At 38.9% G+C, this 20,993-nt stretch overlaps 2 protein-coding genes across 2 annotated transcripts; both read left to right on the forward strand.

Annotated features, from left to right (window-relative positions):
* The first annotated feature begins 155 nt into the window (after positions 1 to 155).
* On the forward strand, positions 156 to 10,778 carry tmem67 (transmembrane protein 67). The gene is made up of 28 exons (XM_062422463.1): positions 156 to 369; positions 3,379 to 3,467; positions 3,558 to 3,648; positions 3,801 to 3,900; positions 4,474 to 4,537; positions 4,651 to 4,722; positions 4,804 to 4,866; positions 5,170 to 5,324; positions 5,456 to 5,564; positions 5,715 to 5,801; positions 6,027 to 6,092; positions 6,187 to 6,340; positions 6,934 to 7,054; positions 7,137 to 7,242; positions 7,481 to 7,537; positions 7,678 to 7,776; positions 7,900 to 7,998; positions 8,304 to 8,390; positions 8,506 to 8,605; positions 8,700 to 8,839; positions 8,937 to 9,077; positions 9,197 to 9,277; positions 9,370 to 9,486; positions 9,591 to 9,707; positions 9,816 to 9,923; positions 10,107 to 10,209; positions 10,315 to 10,457; positions 10,553 to 10,778. The coding sequence occupies exons 1-28, from the start codon at positions 165 to 167 to the stop codon at positions 10,631 to 10,633; spliced, it is 2,955 nt and encodes a 984-aa protein (XP_062278447.1). The 5' UTR covers positions 156 to 164; the 3' UTR covers positions 10,634 to 10,778.
* Positions 10,779 to 12,065: 1,287 nt separating this feature from the next.
* On the forward strand, positions 12,066 to 19,597 carry pdp1 (pyruvate dehydrogenase phosphatase catalytic subunit 1). The gene is made up of 9 exons (XM_062423025.1): positions 12,066 to 12,136; positions 13,938 to 14,202; positions 14,303 to 14,470; positions 15,030 to 15,241; positions 15,618 to 15,699; positions 16,467 to 16,561; positions 16,686 to 16,854; positions 16,955 to 17,173; positions 17,929 to 19,597. The coding sequence occupies exons 2-9, from the start codon at positions 13,951 to 13,953 to the stop codon at positions 18,307 to 18,309; spliced, it is 1,578 nt and encodes a 525-aa protein (XP_062279009.1). The 5' UTR covers positions 12,066 to 12,136; positions 13,938 to 13,950; the 3' UTR covers positions 18,310 to 19,597.
* The last annotated feature ends 1,396 nt before the right edge of the window (positions 19,598 to 20,993 follow it).

The raw sequence follows: 20,993 nt of genomic DNA on the forward strand, positions 1-20,993 counted from the left end.
TTTGTTTTTTGTTGTTGTTTTTGCCTGTCAATCTGCTATTCTTCACTTGAGTCCAGTAGGTGGCGGTAATGCACCTTGAAGCTGGTTTTCCAACCGCCAACCAAAGTTAAAGGAAAAAGTAGAAGAAGATGAACTATGGGTAAAGAGGAAGACCGTTGTTTACCATGGCGACGGGGACGCTACCGTGTGTTACTGGAAGATACAGAGTACTTCTGACGCTGTTTCTTTTAATTTACACAGATTTGTTTCTTTGCCAGCAGTTTATCGTCCCGTTCAAGGCTCCTTTAGACTGTGGTGTGGAAGAATTCTTCGATATCTCGAGTCTGTCGTGTGTGAGGTGCGATCAAAATCAGCGACAAAGCACAACAGGTCGGTCACCACCAGCATTTAGCCTTATATTCACCTCGACATATGACTTACTGACCCTACTGTGATAGCAGAAAGTTTCTTTAGTTTTACTTTAAAACAAATACGGTTTGAACTTTGAGGTGATCAGCCACAAAAACGACAATGAGCAGGGTAAAAGTCAGCTAACGTTAGGTGCAAATGGCCAAAATAATTTAACTTGGTTAAAGATAACCTTCAGACAAGTTTTATTATTACATATACATACTCAGCTTGTAACAGTAATGTGTGGCTGGTACGTTTTCCCCCCACCAAAAGTAAAAATGTCCACGTCAAAATCCTTAATCCACCAAAATCTCCTCCTCCCTCATTAAAAATCCAGAATATATCAATCTATAAAAGTTAGTTTTCCTGCTCGACGCAAGATTTGCATTGCAGACTTCATGTTTCTACATCACATTTGTGGAAGTTGAATATTGGACCAGTTTCGGCTTTCAAACTATTAGTGTTGTAACAAATCATGCTTGTAGGCCCACCAGGGTTTGAAATTTGTAGCAGCCTCCAGCCAAATGTTAGTACAATATGAAAGGGGCTGGTAGATTTCAGACACTGAATAATTACTTACTATTCAGTGGCTGGTGAATTTGAGTGTTTCTTTGTCTGTAGCTGGTACATTTTTAAAAGGTAATTTCTCACCCTGAGGCCCACAATACCTGCAATCATTTAGTTAAATAAATTAAGTAATCAAGTCATCAAATTGCTTGTTTTTTCCAGAACTAAAAAATGTTCATTTAATTATTACTTAAACCAAAGAAAAGCAGAAAATCTGAATATTTGGCATTTTTGCGAGAAAAAATTACTTTACTACTACTACGACTTTATTATCTAATTGGTTGCAGGTTGTTATTCTTTTAATCATCTAAATCAATTAATGGACTAATCATTAAGAATTTCTTTAGCATTTATGATCATATCACTAACATCATGACAGGTGATTTTCCTAAAAGGTAATAAATGATAATAAATATTGATCAACCCTAACAATAATGATAATAATAATGATGAATTTGGATTATTACAGCACTTTACATTTGAAAAAAACTAAAGCAAACTCAAAGTGCTACAAGACAAACAAAACAAAAAAACAAAACATAAAACATCAGAAAACAATAATTAAAAGACAAAAGTTCTATTAAAAAGAAAACACCTAGACAACACTTTCCTTAAAACGAAATCAGAGCATCAGGACTTGAGTGTACCTGTTTTTGTCAGGTGTTGTGGTTTGGAAAGCAGTCCATGAAACAGGAATAGAAATGTAATGTAGTCTATTTGACTACACAGCTGTATCCTCCATCTGATACCAGACTGAGACTGACATACAGCTGTGGAAATATTTAAATCACCATGACTGCTCTCAGTGTCCCAGAAGCTGTTTAATCATTCATTTAGACACGTGCAATATTTATCCCCAGGGCCTGAATTCACAAAAATAATAATAACTGTATTTTTCAATGTTGTTTTTTTTCATTTAACTTAATGTGTTAAATAATGTGCACAGTCTGCTGATACTGACACCAAAAAACAGTGGAAGTGGAAGTATTAAATGGAAAATATAATACTTCCATGGTTCATAGCAGTAGACGGTTTACATACCATTCTGACAGTACTCAAGTGGTTTTTGTGCACTCTATAAATTGCAGAGGGAGTATTTTTTACCTTTTGAAAATATTTGTTTTATCCTTAGACAATAGACACTAGAGAAAATGTCAACGTTACCCCACTCTATATACCTTTCAACTGCTTTTTGATGGCAACCTTGGCTGTAACATACATGGAAATGACCTTCAAGGAGTGAAGCCAGAAATCAGTTCAAAGGCAGCCGAAAAGGTCAGATCACATGAAATCAGCCAGCGGACCCAAATGTCACTAACTGCCGTCATATAAAAAGTAAATTTATTACTATTTGATAACTAGATCAATCAGTCTGCTTTCTTTTATCAAGCCACCAATCAGTAATTCAGAAAACAACATGTAGAATAATAACTATCAGGAAATATTGCAGAGAGAGTGAGAAATGTTTTCTGACCCACTCAAAACTTAAAACTGACCTGTGAGGCTTCAGCAGGAGTAAAATCAAATTAAGATCAGATGCAATCACAGCACTCCCAAATGTGTTAAATACAGATGAAAGACTTCTCTTCTACGGGTGTCAAAGGTTAAAATCAGCCCGAGTCCCGCTGCTTTTTCTTCTTCTTTACATCTTATTGTAAAGAATCAACCAATAATCCAAATGCCATACAGCAGAGTCAAAGTGTCGCCAATTAAAGTGATTACATTTCCATAGACAGCTTGTCTTTGGTGCAAATGGATTACAGCAGAGATAAAGGAAGGAAAAGAGTTTCAAGTCTTTTGCATGGAGGCAAAGTATTCTGGGGACTTCCGGTTCACTCTACTTTTAATAACATGTTTTGTAGCCTTGGATCACTTGGTGTGGTCTACTCTTAAAGTGAATTATATCAACTGCTTATTAGCACATTTATAGCTTAATAAGAGGAAGATGATCATATAATAATCTCAACCTTATTAAAGTAACCTGTCACTTTATACTTGTTATATTTCAACAATTTTATCTACTTATTTAGCAGTGCTCTAATCAAATGAATCACTCTTCTAGGATCTCTTTTATTCCACATAATCTTGTCTGGTATCTTCCCTCTCACATTTCCTTTTACTCATGCCGTTAGCAGAATTACTCATGGGTCATTTGTATTTATATCTGATATCCACATCCAGCATGTACGCACCCAGGGAGTGTGATTTTTGCAACAAACTCATATTGATATCCTCAGATAGTCTTCTGTCTTACTTTTGGTGCAGCAGTGTGGCCAGATAGACGTCTGCTGCACAAAGTCTAGTTTTTGACTATTTTAAGTAGGTCCCTTTCTGGAAAAAATTAAGAAACATACAGGTGAGATTTTAATTTAATGAACTACTGTGCCCGTTAACTGTGTGCTGGTTTACTTTCTTTTCCAGGACTGAGCTGCATTTGTAAAACTGGGTACAAGGCTCTCACCACTGATAAGGCATCCATTATCTGTCAGCAATGTCCTGCTGACAAGCCTGTAAGTACAGTTAGCCATAAATATCTTCATTTGCTGTTTATCTGACGTCATACCGCAGATACTGCATATCTTTCTGTACTTTCTTTATAGACAGTAACAAATGATGGATTTGGGTGTATTCGCTGTCCAGCCGGTCTCAGTGATGACGGGAAGTGCCGCTGCCCAAGAGGCAGTGTCCTCGGTGAGTCCCTCAATACAAGAATAACAGAAGAATGATATGAATAAGACATGCAGCACATTTGCTTAATGCTATCCTTAATGTTGAATGTGGTCACTGCATAGATTTAATTATATTTTATGTATAAATGACCGAATGTCGCCTGTTTTTTCCAGTGGAGAGAGATGTCAGTGGAAATGTTTTGGAAGAGGCCAGGTGTGAGACTTGTAATGGAACTGGTCCCGCTTTCTCAGTACCAAACAGCAGTGGAGACAGGTATCAACCACAAACAGCGGAAACACAGATCAACTCTTTGCTTTTTTATACGGATATGACGTGTGTTCAGTGGCAGTGGGACAAGAAGTTTCATTCAGAAGTTTTGTAATCCAGATCAGTAAATTCATAAAAGTTATGAAGTTGGCTGATACAGTTGCACTATGTCTACACTATCTGTGTCTGAATATATACAACACAAATCCAATTGCAGTACTGTTCTGTTAAATATTAAACATTCAAACATTTAACTACAGATACACAAACCGTGCAGCCAAATATTAATTGCACTTCTCATAATCCTTAGTACTGACTGCTGTTTTTTCTTCCTTGCCTTCAATCCTCTGTGCCCCTCATCAGCCCATTACCCTCATCATTGCAAGGACAGATGTTAATCCTTCCTTGACATATTTTTTCCTTCTGTTCGATCTGACAAATGCTGATAAATGACCTACGCCTGCCTGCTCACTTAGCACCTCTCGCATACTGCTGTCAACATTTGGAGAAAGGCTGACTTGAATCCAGGTTTGATTTGTGCAGTTATGTGAGGGAACTGTCTCCAAAATTGTCTTTCAGGTGTGATAGATGTCAGGCTTCCTTCATTAACACTTCCTGTGATTGTAACACTCCTAATGTCCTGGTGAGTTTGGCCGATCCTCTCCCCTCATACTCTCTCACACATATCATACACACACCTTTCAGTAAAAAGCCCAGAGTTTACCTGTATCATTAAGGGTCAATGTGATTTTTCAGTCCGGAGGATTATGTTTCGCTCCAGGAAGCCTCTCCACCAATGTGAATCCCAGTGTCAACTTTGCTCAGTTGGTGAGTCTCCTCATCCTCTCTGTCTCTGTTCATTTACTTTGTTCATTCTGATTCATATCTTCTCTTGTTTAACCTTTGCAGAAGTTCAGTATGCAGTCTGCCTGGTTCATCAAAAACCTGTACTCCTCATCAGCAGCCTGCCTTGTAATTATACAAGTTTTTTTTTCTTTGAAACATAGTAATTTTCTTTATTTTACAGTCTTTGAACTAGTTCTTGTTCTGGTCGCGGCTACACACAGCCACAAGTGAAGTGCTCATCATAACACAACAAAGTATTTGGGATGATAGGATTTTAAATTGTAGCTGTTTCTTCAGTTAGCAAAAAGTACTTTGTCACTTAAATATGTGTACAACAGTGGGATAGTATCTCATAATGACAGATTAGGATTATTCTGAGCCAGTTTGTGTGCTTTAGCTGCTGCGTGTAAACAAGTCAGATGTCTGCAGGTCTTCTCCAACCTGACAGCGTGCCAGGCTCTCGGGAACATGTGTGTGATGAACATGCACTCCTTCAGCGGTGTGAGCACTGATGCTTGCGGCCTCTTTAACATCATCTTCAGATCCAGGGCTGCTCTGAGCTCAACTCAAGAAATTTCCTACTGGTAATCAACACTATCATGACACATATGTATATATTCTGCTATCTTTGTAAATTATGGATGAGTTTCATTCCTGTTAAATTTAAGTATACCGCTCGAGTTGACAGTAAGCACTTTGGTAATTCTGTCTCCAGGAGAGCTAACCTGCCATGGCTTTACTACGGGGACGAACCAGGACTGGCGAGTCGAGTACTTCAGACTGATCCAGTTCCGATTGGGTTCAGTTTCAGAGGAACAAACAAGGTCAGTGATGAACTTCAGTCACATGAGAAATAAATCATAATTTAAAGGACTCCTAAGGAAAAGAATAACACTGTAAAAACAGTACTCTGTTCATTGAAATGATACAGAAATTTTTGTTCTGTTAATTGACATCCTCTGTTTGTTTGACAGAACACTGACATTAAGTTGATTGCTGCTGTCTATAATGTCAAAGGAGAGTTCCTCAGATGGGAAGACATAGGAGGAGGTAATCTCCAGGTAAGATGTCAAATAAATGATAATTAAATTGCCCACCAAACATTTGCATATTAATGCCACAAATGTATCAGTCATTATTATTTTACAGCTTGTTAACAAAAATCGTAATAGTTATTGTAGCTAACATATTGGCAGCCTTATTATATTTATATGTGATTCATATGAAAAGTAAATGTATAGAAGGCTAGTAATTACTCTAAAAAATATATATTTTCTCTCGTTCAGCTTTGTCCAGAAGCAACCACCAAACAGAAGGCAGCTTTCAGCTTTGGAACCGCTTACCAAGAAAGTGTAAGTGTGTCTCTTCCTTCATTTACCTTCAGAGCATGTGAAAACTCTTTTGCAATGTACAATTGTAATACAAGCCGTGTGTGTATGTGTGTAGTGTGATCTCTCAGTAGCAGAGCTGGTGAACACTTATCCTGAGCCGTTGTTCTATGATGTGTTTATGGACCTTGGTGGAAAAGAGAAAAGAAAACTCCTTCCCCTGCCCACACTAGTTTATAACCAGCAATACAACGGACGGTTCATCAACCAAGGTGGGATTTTACTTTTTAGAGTGTGAATGTTGGAGTGTGAATGTTATAGTGTGTTATAGTGTGTGTGTTATAGTGTTTTATAGTGTGTGTGTTATAGTGTGTTCCAGTGTGAATGTTATAGTGTTTGTGTTACAGTGTATGTGTTCCATCTCTTACAGTATTGTCACACTTTATTTATGGTCAGAACATCACCTGTGCACACAGTGTTTGTGTTAGACACTCTTACAACACTTGGCTCTTTGTCTATCTGCTGAGAACTCGAAGCTGAAGGTCAAATCACACAGCTTCACTTTTGATACATTTTCTACGCCTTGGCCTTTCTAAACAGTTAACAGTTCTCACACTCCCTAAGACTAAGATATCTCTATTCACACATTCCATGAACCTTCTGTTACATAGATAGCACTTTTGTATATTATCAAGCTACAGTTTGCTAAATTAAAGCTTACAGGCTGAGATTCAGAATAATTAAACATAGTGGAAATTAAACGTGATTAATTTGTGTAATAACTGTATTTGAACATGTGCAATAAAGATATTCAAAATGGATTATGTGTAGAATGTATAATATCCTTCCCTGCGTCTCCACACAGAGAACATGAAGAACTGGTACCTGTCTCGACGTATGTTTCTTGTTGACACCCTGAGTGGAAGAGAGAAACGTGTGAATTCTCAACCTAAGGTCATCCGTGTCGCCAGCAGCATCAAAATAAAGTAATTCACACACCATCACGAGAAAAAATTCTAGAAATTAGAGCTCTTTTTGTAACTATTTGCACAAATGTGTGTTTGGCAGGTTCCAGCTGGTTCCACGAACCATGGAGGGCCAGGTATTCCCCCCTTTAATGACTGTGGCCTACAGAGACGTCCTCATCACAGATATCAATACACAAACTGTGTCTGTGAGTTGGTTACGTGAACACACACACACACACACACACACACACACACACACACACAGACACACCTTTTAATACATTTTTGATCTCAAAATTGTTAAGCTGCAGTAAAATGATTGGTGAAGATTGTTTTACTTAATAGACTCATATAAAGAGAAAAAATGTTGCTAAATGAGTTGCTGTGTCTTTATTTATCTCATGAACACATTAAAAAGCATTCAACTCATTAATCTACCTCCAGACGACATTTTCTGTGGAGTACGAGATGGATCAGAATGAAGCTCGCATGAAGACAGATGTGAGTAGAAGTATGAACAAAATGATGATTGTTAAATGTTCCAATATGACAGGAGAAGGTTGATTCTTGTGGTTGACTGATGCTTTTGAGTGTTCGTGTCACAGCACATAGTGATACAGTTTATGTTTGTGTGTGTAAAGACTGCTTTGGGTGTGATGGGCGGTGTGGCGGTGCTCTACTCGCTTCTGAAGACAGTCAGCTGGAAGAGGAGGATCGCCTCCCCGCTCATTGACGTGGAGGTAACGCATCTTTAACAGGTCATAATTTAAACCACTTAGATCAATATGTTTGTCTAAACATGGAAGTAATGTTAGTCTCTCTCTCTCCTTTTGTCTTCACCTCTCTTCCTTCTCCTGCTCCAGACAATGCTGAAGTTTTTGTTGTTCTACGCTGGAGATTTGGCCAATGTTTTCTTCGCTGTCACTGTGGGAACTGGACTCTACTGGCTCATCTTTTACAAGGTTAGCCTCATTCCACTCAAACACATGACTACTTGATTCGTTTTGAATGTTTCTACCAGTGTCTCTTTTCTGTAGCATTTTTTTCCCTTCAGCCCCTTTTTTTCTTAATTTATTTTCAACACTGTTTCTTTCTTAATTGCATGAACTTTTAACTCTTTATTTTTCTCTCTGCTCTCCTTAGACATTAAAGGCAAGTTTTTTTCCTCCTATACCTTCTTTGACTGAGCAAGTTTTTGAATGCATAGATATACATGTTACTATCATTGGCTGTTTTGTGTGACTTGTTTATGTATGTTTGTGTTAAGGCCCAACAGTATGTATCAGTGTTGTTACCGCTGCCTGCTCAGGAGGAGCAGTTTGTGACGTACATCGGCTGTGCCTTCGCTCTCAAGGTGAGACACACCTACTGGACAAATGTGAAAATGAGCATTTTTTGTTTTGAAAGCTAGGTGGGGTGCTTCTATAAGGAATACTATGGGAAACTAATCGTTCTGTGTTTGTATCCAGGCAGTCCAGTTTCTACACAAGCTGTTCCTGCAGTTGTCCGTTGATGTGTTCTTTATTGATTGGGAGCGGCCACGAAGCAAAGCCAGCAAAACTATGCAAGGTACAGACATGTTTACTTTGTTCTCACAAATGTCTGACCATAGTGATTTAGTAAATCTGGTCCAGCTATTCACCGTATTCACTGCTTTTATCAGCAACCAGTGAGGTGAAACGTGACCCCTCTCCAGTCAGCATCTGGAGGACCTGCTTTGTGGCCAATGAGTGGAACGAGATCCAGTCCATCCGCAAGATCAGTCCGACCTTTCAGATCATGGCTGTGCTCTTCTTCCTTGAAGTACATCATACACTGTGTTCTTTTTTGCAGCTTTTGTTGCGACAATTTTTCTCATTCCTGATTTGTCACTGCTGATTTGTCACCCTGTATTGTTCAGGTGTTGGGTTTCTCCAGCCTAGCTGTGAGGGACCCCTGGTCAACTTTACAGCGCTTGCCACAGGCGTACACCCCTTCATACAGCCTGACGCTGCGCTATGGTCTGGCAGCCACACTCTGGCTCTGCATTGGACTTCTGCAGGTAAAACTGCCACCTTTTGCTTTTGTGTCCCACCTCTTTGTATTTGTCTTAACAAATGAGGGAAATATACAGAACAAGTGTGGAGAGCTCCTTTAAAAGATAATCATTTATCCTTACAGGTCATTTTCTTCACTGTTTTTCATGAGCACTTTGTGGAGGACAAAATCCGCCAATTTGTGGATCTCTGCTCTATCAGTAATGTAAGTAGAAATACATGAACTGCACTGTAAACAATTTATCTTTTATGTATTGTAGTGTTTTACACATGTATTTTGTCTGTGTTTCTATGTAGATTTCTGTGCTGCTGTTATCTCACCGGTGTTTTGGCTACTACATCCATGGACGATCAGTGCATGGCCACGCTGATACAAACATGGAGGAAATGAATAACAATCTGAAGAGAGAATCTGTATGTATACCGATAGACTGCATCTTGTTTTAGATGTTTTAGCAGATTTATTACATTATCAACTCAACATTATACTCATCCTCTTTCTTCCTTTCTGTCTCCAGGCGTCACTTTGCAGCCAAAGAGGTCTACTTCCCAACACAGACATCCAGACATTTCAGGTCTCCCTTACCAACCGTCTGCGGTTGCAGTACGATCGGATACGGGAGCCAATCAGCAGGGTTTGTGCTTGTCTCTGTTATGTTTGTTGTAACTGAGCTTTGATCTTTCAAACAAGGAGAAAAGTTATTTCCCTTTTTTAACTTGAGTGGTTGTCTTATGTGCTCCAGAGGAACGCACCATCACGGCTGGCAGACGCTTCCTCAGCCAACCCGGGTGATCCAAGCTTCAGAGCCTACCACATCATGAACCACTTCCTGGGATCTATTATAGACCATGTTAGTACAAATGCACATATGTAAACGCACACAAATACTGCATGTATCAACTCAGCAGTGTTTGATTTGATCTGACTGTATATAAGTTTGTTAAATTACAGAATACATGTTGTTTTTCATTGACCTGATATATTTAGTGCTTTCAAGCTGTTTTTTTCTCTCATGTTGTGTTATGAACACTAGGCCCACCCTGACATGGACTATATAGTGAAGGACAAGCTGATGTTTGAGAGGGTCATAGGGATGGAGTTCCTTGAACCCAGTGACAAGAGCATCTTTTATAATGGTAATGATCTCTGGCCCAGATATGCTGTACATTTCTGCTTGTATATGTATGTATGTACATATGTATGTATGTGGAAATAATGTCTGTTTGCCTTTCTCACTGCAGATGAGGCCCACTCTTTCAGTGATGTGTTGTTTTATGGAAATGAGGCCACACTGCTGATCTTTGACACTTTGTTTTTCTGTGTCGTCGACCTCGGATCTCAGAGCTTCGTACTTGCAGCCGTCCTTACATACATACAGCAAATGGTCAGTATTTTTTACATAGGTGTGAGTACAGTTTGATGCTATTGCTTTGTTATAAAAGGACACTCAGTGTATTAAAAACATTTTATTCCTTCCAGATATTTCGCATGATCCGCATCACTCTCGGGAGAAAGAACCTTGTCAAAAAGACTTTGGTGGATGAGAGATTTCTGATATAAATTCCCTGCTGAGTAATTCATAGTGTAAGTGTTGTTTAGTTGCATTTTCCTTGAAGATGTTTACTGTTCAGCTTGTGCAGCTTTTTTGTACTTTTCTCTACAGAAAAAACTTTTTTCACTGCTGTTTTATGATGTAAATATTTTTGTAACGAATTTGAATGTTTCTATTGATTAAAATGTTTTGTTACGAAGACAGTTTTTTTCTCAATTTTGTTCTGAGGTGATTTTAATAAAACACATTTTATTCTCCAAATGTATTATGGTAATTATGGAATCCATATGATGGCATTAAGAAGAACCTCAGTTATTACATTTAGTGTGTGTGACAACATATACTGTGAGACCATATGAATTTGTCAATGTACAATAACACCTCTTGATATACTAGGCCACTTTGGATAATGTTTTTTTCATCTCACTTATTTAATTAACTGGATTAGCCTGAAACAGACATTCTCATGTCATTTATTTGTTTTGTTTTTTTTAAATAGCAATTTAATTGCTATTCTTGAACAGGATATATAGTAGCTTTAGATGGTAGTTTATTATCCTTTTGAAAATTCCTAATGCATCCATGGTAATTGTCAACAGTGTTGGTGAGAAACTAGTTACATATAACAGCGTTATGTAATTTAATTACAAAATAAATATAAGTAATCAATCAATCTTTAATTAAATCTGTTACAGTTACTGAGAAAAAAGTGTAATTAAATTACAATTACTCATGAAAATGGTGATGATTACAAACAGAGTTACATCTGAAGTCAGACCTTTAAGATTTAGCTCAGAAGGGTTTTTTCCTCATTTTTAAAATATTTAATATGTTACTGAAAACATATACTGCTGTTTTTAATTCTTTGAAATCAATATTTTGTACATAAATCATGAAGTGGACCTTATTTGAAACACTCATGGGCTTAAATGGTGTCACAGTACCAATTAAGCACATGCCAGACTTTTGACTTTTAAAATATCTTTATTTTATAATCCAAAATCTACACAAACTGATGAATACATTTTCAAATGAGAGATAAATCTCACTTTATAAGAAATGATCTCCCTTATACATCATTTCCATATCCATGAAAAACAGCTGAACTTGATTGTGGTGGGCATTAATGGGTATGCTTACCCCATCAGCTGAAAACATTTGTTAGAAAATTAGAAAATGAATCAAAGATATTAAGCTACACTACTTTAATTAAGTAACTGAGATGGTTATTACAATACATTTTAAACAGGGTAACTAGTAATCTGTAACCTTTGACATTTCCACAGTAACCTTCCCAACCCTGATAGTGGCTCTTTATCAAGTTTGGGGATAAGTGATATAACACCTTGGTTCATTGTGGGAGAGGCTCGCCTCACTGCATTTATAACAAGCAGGGCCGTGACGTCACCGCGGCTGTCAGGCGCTCCACTAATCAGCGTCCAGTCCAGGAGGATACAGGGGCCGGTGTGAAGACATGAACTTCAGCAACTTCTTCACATCCGTCTGTTGAGGTCAGTGTGCATTTTGCTCTTCGTGCACGTGTTTTTGGTTAATACACAGTCAGCTAGAGAGGGGTTTTTCAGCTGGTGAAGTCGTGTTTTATGTGAGCGATAGTTGGTAGTGGATGTGAACCTCAGACAGCACTAGCTACAGCTAGCATGAAAGTGGTTCACTGGCGTACGTCGTAGTTGTTAGAGAGCTCGCCTTATCAGTAAATGTCGTGTTCATCGTTTGTTTGTCATACACCTCTGAAACGGGGTCTTTCTGTGTTGCACTTCCATCTAGCTGCTGTGATGTTAGATAGACTTGGCTTGTTGCTAGCTGGAAAAGGCTAGTGATGACAATAAACATGGCAACTTTCTCACATAGCTGGGTCGGGCCCTCTGTGGTCTGCCTGCCTCTCTGTTAGAGGGATAATGGGAGGGTTTTTAGCTGCTTTGGGACAGTTTCACTTAAACGTGTAAGCAGAGCAGATTTTCACCTGAGCTGATATCACCTGGTGCTGCTGCTGCTGCCTCTCTGTAGAGATCTGTGGAGCTGCAGATGTACTTAAATTATGTAATCGGGGGCATATCAAATGTAGAAAGCGGTCTGCATCTAGTTCAGTGGGCTATGACCTGAAATAACATTTCTCAAGATTCAAATGTCAGTGCTGAAACTCCTGCCAGAGCTATTTTTGGCCTAGCTGACCTATTCTGAGCTGCAACTGAAGCCACTACATGCTTTGCTAGTGGTGCTGTCTCCAATTCATAATTTAATGACACCTTAGTTCACAAAAGTTAACTGTCTCAAAGCTCTAGTACCAAAAAGATAAATGCTGTCAGTCACTGTTGTTTCATTTTTGCAATAAGGCTCTGAAATTTCACTATCTGATGTTATGACACCTAAACAATTGCAAAAATGTCTAGGTTTGACATTCCTGTGCTGATGCACATTGAGCAAGACGTTGCGTGCAAGATAAAACTGACTATTCAGAGGAATGTTACTTCCTGTGTTAATCATACTTTTTAAATGACTCAAAAAGGCAGCTGTAATGTAATGATGATAAAACACTGAAATTTAACATGAAGATGTCCTTCTCAAACACCTTCACTCCTTTTCCATCCTTCATCCTTGACATCTAATGCCTGAAAGTTAACTCGAAGACTGAACTTTTAAAGGACTGTTAACAATTTCTGCCTGCAAAGAAATAATATTTTAATGCCAATAAATATTGTTTTAATTGCAGCCACTAATATTTACATCGATTTAATAGCATGGATCTTTTTGTTGTGCCGTTAAATTTCCCGTTAAATGGCCTCATATCCATTGAACATCACCACATGGTAATGACATTATTTTTTGTCTTATGTTCAGCTTGATAACCATCCAGAGAGCATAGAAATGTGATGGGGAAGTTTCCAAAACAATTTAGGTTTCTGCAGAGTCATAATCTAGCAGTTAATCAGCAACTTGCTTGAACCATTTATCTGTTTGAATCGGAGCTGCTCATAGTAAAAAATATGAATGGTTTCCATCTGGGATGAACTGAAAAAAAAGGCAACTACTCAAAGATTATATGGCATATAAATATGTTTTTTTTTTAAGTTACTCTTGTTCAGTTAATCAGAATTTAGGATCCTGCAACTGTCTACCTGTCCCAACTTCAGGATTTAATTTTGCACATTGTTTGCTTAATGGTGCATAAAGTGAGCAGTCTAGTTTAAAGGACATATAGCTGTAGCTTTTTGACTGCTGTGCCTTTGAACTCTGTACGTCTGGACTGTCAACTGTGGGTGTATAAATGTCAGTGCTGTGTTTGTGTGTCTGCAGTGCTCCATCAGCCATGCATGTAACATCACAGCTCCTCAGGGGTTTGCCTCGTGCCAAGGTCCTTGCCTCCAGTCTGTCACCATGCCAACAACACCAGTCCCAATTAGGGCCCATCACTCACCGACCTGCCTCAAAGCGGCCGTCCCATTTGTGGCAGAGTCACCAGCACTCAAGATGTTACCAGACAACCTCAGTGCTCCACAGCTACTTCCTCACTCCGCCGCAGGTCAACTCCATTCTGAAAGCCAACGAGTACAGCTTCAAGGTTTGCAGGGATTTTCACACATACAGAAAACACTTTTGCCTGTCAACTTCCAGTCAGTCTCTACATTAAGCATCTTACTACATTTATGTCGTTGTTCTAGGTGCCAGAGTTTGATGGCAAGAATTTGTCATCGGTGATGGGTTTTGAGAGTAATCAGCTGCCAGCCAACGCTCCTATAGAAGACCGCCGCAGTGCTGCCACATGCCTGCAGACAAGAGGAATGCTGCTGGGTGTGTTTGATGGTCACGCTGGCTGTGCCTGTGCACAGGTAGAGCTGACTGTTATCATATGATCATATCATAGGCAACCTGTCATGATAATATGCTGTTTAATCTTCTTCTCTTTAGAGGATTAGTTCATCGTTTAAAAAATAAACAACTCTGTTCTAGCAGTTTTCATTGAGTGTTGATACAGTATACATAAAAGAAAGATACCCCTTTCATCGCTAAATGAGTTTGTTTTGTCAGGTTGAAAATGTCGAAATGAGTTTCCAAACTAGACCGATATATTGGTATCAGTGTGGGACAGCTGTTGAATAACAAGAAATTGCAGTACATACAGTACACCTTAATGTCTTATTGTCTTATTTTCAATGTATTTCTATGTCCTTGTAAAACCCCTTATATTATACATTACATTTGCATTATACAGTATTTGATCAAGTAGTGCTCTGACAAGGAAATTGTCAAGTGGAAGAAAATGATTTATGGTGTAATTTGTACCTGAAACCTGCACTCATCTGTCCAACAATGTTAACAAATAAGCATGGAGGCTGGAGTTTTCTCCTGGGAATTGTTGAAGTTTCAGGATCTTCTTCTCTCTGCCAGGCACTGAGTGAGAGGCTTTTTTACTACATAGCAGTGTCATTGCTGCCCCACGACACCCTGTGTGAGCTGGAGGCTGCAGTGGAAGCTGGCAGGGCCCTCAGTCCAATCCTGCAGTGGCACAAACACCCCAACGACTACTTCAGCAGGGAGGCTCAGACTCTCTACTTCAACAGCCTTCGAACCTACTGGCAGGAGTTAATAGATCTGACCAGGTGAGGACCTAAACACGGCCTCAAGACCAAGGAGAAAAATCTTGAAGTGTAATAAATTGCTGTTCAGTGCTTTTGCTAACATTTCAAACTGGACTTCCCAGTTTCTTTCTTTATTGTCACCTGTAGCTCGTAGCAACACACCCACACCAACACAGACCCACCTGTTGTTTTGCCAGTAGTGCAGTTTGTTGGTCTTTGTTCTTGACCTCTGACTTCCTCTCTTTTCATACATCTCTTTCTCACTCTCACTCTTTCTTTCTTTCTTTCTTTCTTTCTTTCTTTCTTTCTTTCTTTCTTTCTTTCTTTCTTTCTTTCTTTCTTTCTTTCTTTCTTTCTTTCTTTCTTTCTTTCTTTCTCTCTCTCTCTGTGTTTTCAGCCCAGGTGAAGTTCCAGACACCCGGGAGGCGTTGCTGAATGCCTTCAAAAGGCTGGACAATGACATTTCATTGGAGGCTCAGGTATGAACTGTCTTCTCTTAATGTGAAATAGAGCTGTTGGTTCCACAAGACCCTTTCTGATTTCATGCTTAACTTTGCTGAACAGAACCTGTAACATCAGTTCAAGTCTAGATATATAGTCAATGTTAGATAACTGCAGTTGAAACCTCAAAGCAGTTGTATAGTTACTTGTTTTACATTTTAAACTACTTGTAACAATATTTTATGTAAAATCTATGTAAATGAAGCTCACAGTTTATGATCTGCTGCTTGACTCAGTGTTCTCACCCCAACGTGGTGTACAGTGGCATGTTGCATAAGATCCATTTTCATGGCAAAGCGCATGTCACATGTCTACTTCAAGCTTATATTTTAAACATGAAGTGTCTTAGTAAGGTGTAGGGCCACCACGTGAAGCCAGAACAGCTTCAATTCACCTTGGTGTGAACTCTACTGGATGAAAGCCATTCTTCCAAAAGATATTCCCTAATTTGGTGTTTTGATGTTGGTGTTGGAGAGCGCTATCTCATACGTCGGTCCAAGTCATCAGTATTCACTTCCAAGTCCGAATGAAATTGCATGTCATTGCATTTGGTCCAACTGCAGGACTTGAGTTCCATTTCAAACATTAAGATACATATTGAATATCACATGGCAGCTGTGAAAAAAATGTGAGCATCCAAATTTAAACTTTAATAGTTCAAAGAGGAGCTCAGGTATCATTGCTTCACTCCTGTAACTTAAACCATAACTTGTCTGAAGGCTCACACTGTTATTTTGCTATGCAGGTTGGAGACCCAAATGCCTTCTTGCACTACTGGGTTCTCAGAGTGGCCTTTTCTGGAGCGACAGCATGTGTGGCTCACATCGATGGACAAGACCTGTACGGATTATAGACGCACACACGTTATCTTAGTGGTTTCTTTATTTGAATTAAAAATTTCCTCTTGACCAAACAGATGTGCCCTATTGTAAAATGCTTCTGCCTGTCCTCTATGTTTCTAAAGGTTTATAGCCAATGCAGGTGACGCTCGGGCTGTTTTGGGGGTGCAGGAGGAGGACGGTTCGTTCAGTGCTCACACACTCTCTAATGACCACAGCGCTCAGAACGAGGATGAGATGGCTCGGATACGGGGTGAACACCCTCCATCAGAGAGGAAGACAGTTATACGACAGGTAGCACACTGACCAATCTGCTTCATTCATTGTTGTTAGGTCATTTATTAAAACCTATTTATCTGCTGCTTCCATTTGTTTCCATCTTTCTCCCCGACAGGACCGGTTGCTCGGCCTCCTCATGCCTTTCCGTGCATTCGGGGATGTGAAGTTTAAGTGGAGTATTGAGCTGCAAAAGCGTGTGCTGGAGTCTGGGCCTGATCAGCTCCATGAAAATGAGCACACAAAGTTTATTCCTCCAAATTACCACACTCCCCCCTACCTGACAGCTGAGCCTGAGATCACATACCACAAACTGCGGCCACAGGATCGCTTCATGGTGAGACGAGAGCTCTCCTCAGTGTTTTTTGTTTGTTTTTTTTCTTTTACAAAATTCTTATACATTATATAATTGACCTGGCTCTCCATAATGCAGTATTTTGCATTCTTGAGACAGCTATTTTGATTTTCAGTTTTCATCATTTTTGCTGACTATCTTGGCCATGATTCTCTAGAAAAATATTTTTAATCTTTGTAAGGTTCCCATACTTAAATAAGTGTTAAATAAAAAAATAATATTTAGATGGGATACAGTAAATAAGGGTACTGAATTGCCTCATCAACAGATTTGATCATTTGTGATTTGGTAAAATTGCATATTTAAATTCCTCTCTGGATCTTTCCGTTGTTCAAAAAGACAGAGTGGGCTTTGTCTTTAAAAAGAAAAAAACAAAAAGCAGAGAGGACTTTTTTCAAAGAAATTATCTAGCTACAGGGCTCATGATTGCAAATTGTTTGGCAGACTTTTTAATTTGTCTGGCTGGTTTGAAAAAATAACTCTTTGTAAACAAAATTTGCGTTTGTGAAGAAACAATTAATTTCCAGTAGCAGTGTTTCCACAAAATAAATGTTTAGTGTTGCGTAATTGGTCTTTTACTCTTATCTAAATCTAGTCATGATAACTTAAAGGACCACTGTGTAAGATTTACTTAAGATTGACTTCTAGCAGTTTGATTGCAGATTGTAACCAACTCGTCTGCTATCTGGTGTAACAGTCTCTTCCATCTCCATTTTTTCCTGTGTTTGTCCCTGCAGGTGATTGGTTCTGATGGCCTCTGGGAGACCCTCCACAGACAGGAAGTGGTTCGTGTTGTTGGGGAATATTTAACAGGGGTGCACCTGCATCAGCCGCTCAAAGTTGGAGGCTACAAGGTTACCCTGGGACAGATGCAGGGGCTGCTGCACGAGAGGAAGGCTCGCGTGTCTTCGGCCTTTGAGGATCAGAACTCGGCGACCCACCTGATGCGCCACGCAGTGGGAAACAATGAGTTTGGCACAGTGGACCATGAGAGGCTTTCTAAAATGCTGTCGCTGCCTGAGGAGCTTGCCCGCATGTACCGCGATGACATCACCATCATCATTGCTCAGTTCAACCCTCATGTGATCGGAGCACAGAGTAAGGACCAGCAGTCCTGAGCTGTGTGAAAGCCATCCACCATATCACACTGAGGAGTACACACATGCACACACGTCTGTAACTGTGTACTGTAGGTCTACCAACAAGCACACTCTGCGGACAAACAATCCATATTAAGAAAATCTCATCTGTCCAGCAGTCAGGATGAATTTGTTTTAACACTATTTATGTGAAGACTTTGTATCATTTGTATGCAGTGCAAGAGAAGATGCAGTTTCTTATGAAGTTAAACATCTCCGTTAAAGGCTGGATCAAAGTCTTTCATAACATATTATTTATGCTGCCAATATACCTGTGCGACTGTTTCATACTCACCTCACTATATGGCTGACAAGATGCTGTTACAAACGGATTTTTGTGCCAAAACATTTAACCTCATCGTCTGCGGAAAGACTCTTTGTGGAAATGATAGAAATTCCAAAGAGGGCGAATGCCCCCCGACCCACAAGGTGCCCCAAGATAAATCTGAGGATACACAAGATGATTGCAAGGATAAAGAAAGAAGACGTATACACCTGTTACACAAAATTCTATTTATTTTTCTGATTTTAATTAAATACTGGATACTTTTGTCTCTTTGGGCCTCTAAAATCTTTTAACTGAGACAGAAGGAATGTGGTTCAACTGCTTATAACATTTTAAAAGGGTCACAGTAATTGTTTTTCACAACAAATCCAGTGTGTTAGAGGATGGAGCAAAAACAATACTCCAAATATTTACAGACGTTACTGTGTTTTTAACTAATATTTTACAATGCACCACTACAGGTGGAATGATACGTACTTGGCTTTTCTGTTGTGTAAAGTAATAAATATAAAGTGAATTGTTCCATTTTCTGTATAAAGACTACTTTGCAAGTGAATCTCTAAACAAACACACTAACTGAGCTCATATCGCCGTCATGACATTAGAGTTTGAGATTTCTTTTCCAGGGCTTGTGGGTTCAAAGGGACGCCTGTTAAAACTTTTCATCTTCTGTTCTTTGTGGCAGGTCATTTGCTGTGTGGTTTACAGTTTTTACTTTCTGTGATGGTGAAAGCAGAAGCAGACCACTCTCCTGTGACTCTTCCAGTAAAACTCTACTCACAGGGTTGTGGCTGTGCCTGTGCTGTATTTAAACACACACACATGAGCAGAATGTAAATTTGAAAGAAGCTGTTTGAGTAGAGTTATTTATTCAGCTTGAGCATTATGTTACTCGTCTTAATCTACAGTTGTATGTATAAATTGTAACTTATGTGGGTTAAGTTTTGTATATGGAATGGTTAAATAAAACTATACACACCGCCTGGTACTCTTTGTGTGTTTCGTTTGACATTGACTGAAACATGCCTGGAATGCAGCAGGACCGTCCCACTAACCTACAACCACCCGGAAGGTCAGTGTGTCTCAGGTTGCAAATATGAGAGTCAGCGCAACCTTGGCTGGTGAGTCATTGAAAAGTACATATGAAGGGTTCAAAAGTTATATGTGATAGTGACACAGATGTTATTTTCATGTCACATAGTTAAGATACTGACAAACAGCGTGACAGTGTGTCTGTTAATCACCACTAGATGGTACTATAGCACCAGACTGTCTAATACATGAGACTGAACTGTTGCATACTATATACTGTATCTACTGTACACATTATGTACTATATTGACTTTTTTCAATTGGTATACTTGAAAACAACACTCTTACAAACAGGAGATGAAACACAACTTGTGTCATTTGACAACTTCACAAGAGATAAAATGTGTCTACATTTTATATAATTGTCATTTTCTGTTTTCCTTGAATTGTTTCGGCGCCATTCTCAATTATTTTTGCAACAGTTATCAGCCAGTTATCAGTTATTATACCTCTGGCCAATAGTTAAGAGCTCCAAAATGTAGACTGGACCATTATCAAAAAAACAACTCACCAGTTCCTTCTTCCATTAAGATTTAAATTAGAAGTCGATAAATATTGTATTGGTGGTACATTACATGGTCACAGAGCACATTATAGTGGGGTCTACGTTAGCTTGTGAAATGTTTCAGTTCTTGGTTTTAATATTATTTTACTGGTTTTATATAAAACCAATCAATTTGTATTGTTTTTATTGTGCATGTCTTAGTGTGTGTGTGTGTGTGTGTGTGTGTGTGTGTGTGTGTGTGTGTGTGTGTGTGTGTGTGTGTGTGTGTGTGTGTGTGTGTGTGTGTGTGTGTGTGTGTGTGTGTGTATGTGTGTATGTGTGTATGTGATTGATTGGTTGTAAGGATGTTAATAAGTATGTATGTCTGGAGATTCTTTTTATTTCTTTAAGGGGACAATACAGTATATCTTATCTTAACAGCACAGTCAAAAATCATGTTTTTAAAGTATGCGTGTTGACAGTGAGTATAATCAATTTTGTCACTTTTCAAATTTGAACACACTTCATCCTCTGTAGTGTGAAAGTGGGGCACAGGTTTTGACACATGCTACCAGGTGAGGTAAAATATTTCCACTGATGGACACTTTGTGTAACAGCTGTGCCCTGTTATTGCAATGAAAAAAGTTTATATGCAAATTAAACAAAAACCTAAAAATAAACGATGACATTTAGTCGTGGATTTTATTGATGTTCATACCAGATGCTGTATAACTAAATCTGGAATCATGGCCTAATTTTATTTCTGCGCTGCATTTGCATCTGCATCTGTGAGACACTTGT

Source organism: Scomber scombrus, chromosome 7 (genome assembly GCF_963691925.1).
Source record: "Scomber scombrus chromosome 7, fScoSco1.1, whole genome shotgun sequence".
In the NCBI taxonomy this organism is placed as follows: Eukaryota; Metazoa; Chordata; class Actinopteri; order Scombriformes; family Scombridae; genus Scomber; species Scomber scombrus.

Coding starts and splice junctions, on each gene's coding strand:
- tmem67 (XM_062422463.1), top strand. CDS start 165: ATGGCGACGGGGACGCTACCGTGTGTTACTGGAAGATACAGAGTACTT. Junction 370..3,378: donor TCAGCGACAAAGCACAACAG/GTCGGTCACCAC, acceptor TTTCTTTTCCAG/GACTGAGCTGCATTTGTAAA. Junction 9,487..9,590: donor ACAATCTGAAGAGAGAATCT/GTATGTATACCG, acceptor TTCTGTCTCCAG/GCGTCACTTTGCAGCCAAAG.
- pdp1 (XM_062423025.1), top strand. CDS start 13,951: ATGCATGTAACATCACAGCTCCTCAGGGGTTTGCCTCGTGCCAAGGTC. Junction 15,242..15,617: donor GAGTTAATAGATCTGACCAG/GTGAGGACCTAA, acceptor CTGTGTTTTCAG/CCCAGGTGAAGTTCCAGACA. Junction 17,174..17,928: donor GGCCACAGGATCGCTTCATG/GTGAGACGAGAG, acceptor TTGTCCCTGCAG/GTGATTGGTTCTGATGGCCT.